This window comes from Diachasmimorpha longicaudata, unplaced genomic scaffold, assembly GCF_034640455.1.
Source record: "Diachasmimorpha longicaudata isolate KC_UGA_2023 unplaced genomic scaffold, iyDiaLong2 ctg00000379.1, whole genome shotgun sequence".
Lineage (NCBI taxonomy): Eukaryota > Metazoa > Arthropoda > Insecta > Hymenoptera > Braconidae > Diachasmimorpha > Diachasmimorpha longicaudata.
The window spans coordinates 2,721-7,273 of NW_026974114.1; the positions used below are offsets into that span (position 1 = coordinate 2,721).

The following is a 4,553-nucleotide window of genomic DNA, read 5'->3' on the forward strand; positions in this document are numbered from 1 at the left end:
TAATTGATGGGGAAATTCATTTAACATCAAATATGATCAACATCAATGGTCTAACCTTGACGACAAGTCATCCAAATAACGTGGTACTCCTAGATATTGAGAAAGTTTTCGTAATTTCACAAATTCTCGTTAAATCAGGAAAATCCAAAATTTGTGATGATCTTACTGGTATATATATTTTCGGACACCAGGAAAGTAGTAGGGAAGAGGCGTTTAGTTATCCAGACTTTTCCAGTCGAGTAGGAATATTCTACATTAAGTCCTGGGCAGCTGAAATGACATGTAAGAAGGCACACAAAATTAAACACAAATGTGCTTTATTAAATGTAACTGGACGACAATACGCCATATCCCTCCTCCACTAGAAAATAACGTAAAAATTGTTCGCATTGTGAAATGCAGTTTTTTTTTGGTAAGAGGGTATATGAATGAGGGTATATGTTTTAGTTGAACTCGTGATTAAAATTGTGGAAGAAACAAACAATTTTATGTTTTAAATCAACAATCGACATGAAAATCCGATCATCGAGGTCGTTAGAAAATTTCAATAGTGGAGTCGTTACATGCAAGTGGGACATAAATCGGTTAGATCTGGCGTCCGTGTACATAACCTTTCATAATTGCTCGTATCATCCGTTTATCGGGCTTTTTGTCTCAAATTCGGATTTCACCAACTAAGTTGACGGTAAATTACAAGAAGTGAGAATTTAATGTGAATTAAATGTGTGTTAAGTGTTTGACAGATATTTGTGATATAATCGTTTTGAAGGAATAGTGGCGCTAAAAAAGAAGCATCAGTGGGGTGATGACAAAAAACCGTTCAAAACACATGGAAATAGAAACGCAATTTTTTCTGTTAAATAATAAGCTATATGCATCATTCTGCAAAGTTATCAGTTTATATGAAACTACTCGAAAACACCAGGTTCAATTGTACGAATCGTGATTTTTTTTCATAACCTAAAATGTCGGAAACCTCACATCCATCTCGCGATCCAAAAAATCTCAGCGAACCATTCGCAGTCATCGAATTTCTCGAGAAAAACGAAAAAGGGCTACCATGCATTGATTTGGTGCCGAAAAAATGGTTTAATAGTGCAGAAGAAGACACCTGTAAATTCCCACCGACAACTGAATATCATCTACTTGACGACTACTTGGAAAAATTGCACTCGCCCAAGGACTCTTGGCAAAGTTATCCATTTTGCTTCATCACCGGAGCAGGTACAAAAATTGAAATGACTCCACTTATAACTTGATGAATTGCTCGATGGGTTCATTTCAATATTAAAGGATCATATGTTGATTGTGTTCAGCTGATTTGGATCAGGGTCGCAGAAGATTAAAAAAGGCCCAAGTAACTCTCAACTGTGAGACAACCGATGGTGAAAATGATCGAAAGGGGGGGAGGTCCGAAACTTCCTCGAAAGCAAAAATTTCAGCAAAACCCTTAACTGCATCAAAGTCTCAACTAAACAACATCTTTAGTACTAAAATCCCGATTCCACCTAGAAATCAAACTCCAAAGTCTGGTAAGTCCTGTTAATATGAAGTAAAAGTCAATTATCAACAATTATAACCACTCTTAACCCCAATTATTCATCCCCAATTTATTCAACTCTCGTATTTAACATCAAAAGACCCATCGCTCCCTAAATTGGGAATTAGATTGACCGAATTTTTGAAATCTTTTACAAAATAAATATTAATTATGTATCTGTGCAGTCATTACATGTGTATTTGTCTCGAAACATCGTTTTAAGAGAGAATCGCATTGAATGATTTTATAAGAAAATTTTTATTATGTTGTGGTCGAAAAATATTAGGTTATTTTTTTTTATTGCAATTCTTTACTCATCAAAAAATTGAGTCGCTAACAGAAATCACTACGTGCGAACAAGATAAAGTGGAAAATTTATGATTTACACTTGATATGATTGTTTATACATAAAAGCATTGGAATGTTGAGGGGACGAGAAACGTTCCATTTTTCCCCACCATCTCTTATGTAGGAAAGCATTATAATTCTGTTGTGAAGAGGTAAATCAAAGTGAACATCTACGGAAAATGGTAAAATTTTGATAGAAACCTTTTTTGTAGGAGCGATAGGTTCTACAAAAAAAATATTTTTTCAAATGCATGCATTCTTTCCCCACTTTGAAATAGCTATAAAAAACAAAGGCTGGAGACAACTTACGTTGTGTTACTACTTCACTACAAACTTGTAAAATTTCGTAGGTATACAAGCAAAACCAAAGACAAGATTTCAAAGCATTTACCAGAGTGGATCTGACTCTGAAGACGAAAATCATGATTGTCTTATAGCTAATCCTGAGGAGATTCGAGCCTCAAAGGCTCAAAATAATTCTGGCTTTTTGCAAATGTCGAGTAAATCGCGATCTGTACCAACAGGTAATAAATCAATTTTGAGGTAATATGGGACTGTAGCACGTAATTCTAAGTTCGTGTTAATTAAATGATCCGGTCAGGGATAAATCATCATTTTCAATAATTTCCAGGTGCATGTTTATCATTTAAACAGCGGTCAAGGAAGAATATTACTTTGCTTAAAGACGTCGAAACTGATGAATCTGAGAGCAATGATTCCTCCGATGGAATTCTGCAGTCACCTACAAAATCGATGGACTCAGCGAGAAATACAAGAAAAGAACTTCATTTGACACCTCCTTCACCACTAGTCCATAACGCTTCAGGTAAAATCGGCTCGGATATTCCATGACCAATCATCGGCCAAGTTCCTCCCGCATGAAAAAATTTATATTTATAAATATTTGAAAATGGTCCAATTTATATTTTGAACATTCTTTACAAAATTCGGAACTTATATAGAATTAGATTATATTATATATTTTTGGTGGGGGCTTGGGTAGTTTTTTTTTCATCTGATGCTGCTACCCATCAATTTATATCGTTTGGTCCTCCTTTAATTTCATAAGGTAACCGAAAAAGGCGTGCATCGTCTACTACACGCGCTGAAGACGGATTGAATTCGATTGTGAGCCCAGGAACTCCAAAAACTTCACGATCAATGATGGTACCCCCTGCTAAGATGCCAAAAATGCTGGGACCACAAAACCAGTTGTCATCTAGTCATTATGCTGATAATGAACGTCGAATCCTGAACTCCCTTCGAGATTACTTTGATCAGCAATTAGATGAAAAGCTCGAAAATTTAAGACGCAGGATGGCTTACGATTTAAAGCAGTCTATGAATGAGCTCAAGACCACAATCATTGGCACTAATCTAGCCCCAGCTTCTGGTCCTAGCTTGCTTGAAATACAGAAGCAGATGTCTACGCCACTACCATTTGAAATGGATGATAAGTTCCAGGAATACGAAGCGATATTGACAACGGACCCAAATCTCGTAGAAACACTGGTAATATATCTGAAATTGATCGTTTTTCTTCTTTTTTATGTAAAATCAATAAATTGGGCGGTGACACATGCACTGGGTTCGTTTTCTGGTGATGAAAAAATCTTTCATCACCGGGACTCAAGTCTACGTCACTGGAACGCTTTGGTTATAGAACCAACCCGCTGGCGATGAGCCCAAAGATGTCTTCTCATGTTCATAAATTCAAAAAAATTTCCCTTCTTTTATTTTTAGCGATTATTCATGAGAGTTTTGATAAGCAATAAAAAAGAGATGAAAATATGTGTTTCCACTATCCTATCTGCGGTTCTGAGGAAGACAGTGTCACTGCACTATTCTGGTTACGGAAAGGAAGCTGGCGGAAAGAAAAAGAAAAATTTTTATAACACTACAGTATGCAAAGTACTGATTGATGTGATAATTGAGGTAATAGGATCCAGCACTGATGAGAAGAAGATAATGTCAGAAGTAAGTACTTGGTTGTCACGTTCTGGCGATCGAGAGGGTGGGCGTAAGGAACGACAACGCGGGTCAAGTCATCATAACGAGAATAATTCAGTTTGTTCCTTTGATACCAATCGATAATACTTCATTTTTCCGGGATAAATGGAATTGTAAAATCACTGTGTTAATATGACTCCATTAGTTCATTTTCGTAATTGTATTAGTTGTGATATTCTTGATAAAAGGTACGATTAATAGGAAAAGTTTATATTATCAATATATTTTTATCGCGAGGCGTTTCATTGGGCAGAATATATATTAATATATGAATATTGTTTAGTATTCGGCTGTCATTGAAGTATTAATTATATTTATTATATTTCTCCTGGCGAGGTCGGAAATCCAGAAGATGGAAATAACAATTGGAAAATGTGATGTATCTTAGCATAATAAAGTATTTTCTATGTCATTTCCTCATAAGTTAGATCACGGGAATAAATATCCGTTGTTGGTTCAGGGATTAAATATTATGTCCAAAAGTTTAAAGGGAAAAATAATAAGTGGATTTTTAATTTTTAAGAAAAATTCTAATGAAAGTAATTTCAGCCATTGAGAGCTGTTTTCAGTATTTGGTGATTCAAGTCAAATAATATTTATAAGGTTGAAGTTTCACAATCGGACTGCGTCCATATTCCCCAAAGATTTCAAATTT

At 35.4% G+C, this 4,553-nt stretch overlaps 1 protein-coding gene across 1 annotated transcript; it reads left to right on the forward strand.

Moving 5' to 3' along the window:
- The first annotated feature begins 1,186 nt into the window (after nucleotides 1-1,186).
- LOC135172507 (uncharacterized) lies at nucleotides 1,187-4,238 on the forward strand. Its single transcript, XM_064138542.1, has 6 exons — nucleotides 1,187-1,224; nucleotides 1,317-1,532; nucleotides 2,239-2,412; nucleotides 2,520-2,714; nucleotides 2,958-3,400; nucleotides 3,632-4,238. The coding sequence occupies exons 3-6, from the start codon at nucleotides 2,382-2,384 to the stop codon at nucleotides 3,980-3,982; spliced, it is 1,020 nt and encodes a 339-aa protein (XP_063994612.1). The 5' UTR covers nucleotides 1,187-1,224; nucleotides 1,317-1,532; nucleotides 2,239-2,381; the 3' UTR covers nucleotides 3,983-4,238.
- The last annotated feature ends 315 nt before the right edge of the window (nucleotides 4,239-4,553 follow it).

What these genes read in the sequence shown, in the direction of transcription:
- LOC135172507 (XM_064138542.1), top strand. Translation starts at nt 2,382, where the DNA reads ATGTCGAGTAAATCGCGATCTGTACCAACAG. An exon ending in ACTAGTCCATAACGCTTCAG is followed by an intron (nt 2,715 to 2,957) that starts GTAAAATCGGCT and finishes TAATTTCATAAG; the next exon opens with GTAACCGAAAAAGGCGTGCA. An exon ending in CAAATCTCGTAGAAACACTG is followed by an intron (nt 3,401 to 3,631) that starts GTAATATATCTG and finishes TTTTATTTTTAG; the next exon opens with CGATTATTCATGAGAGTTTT.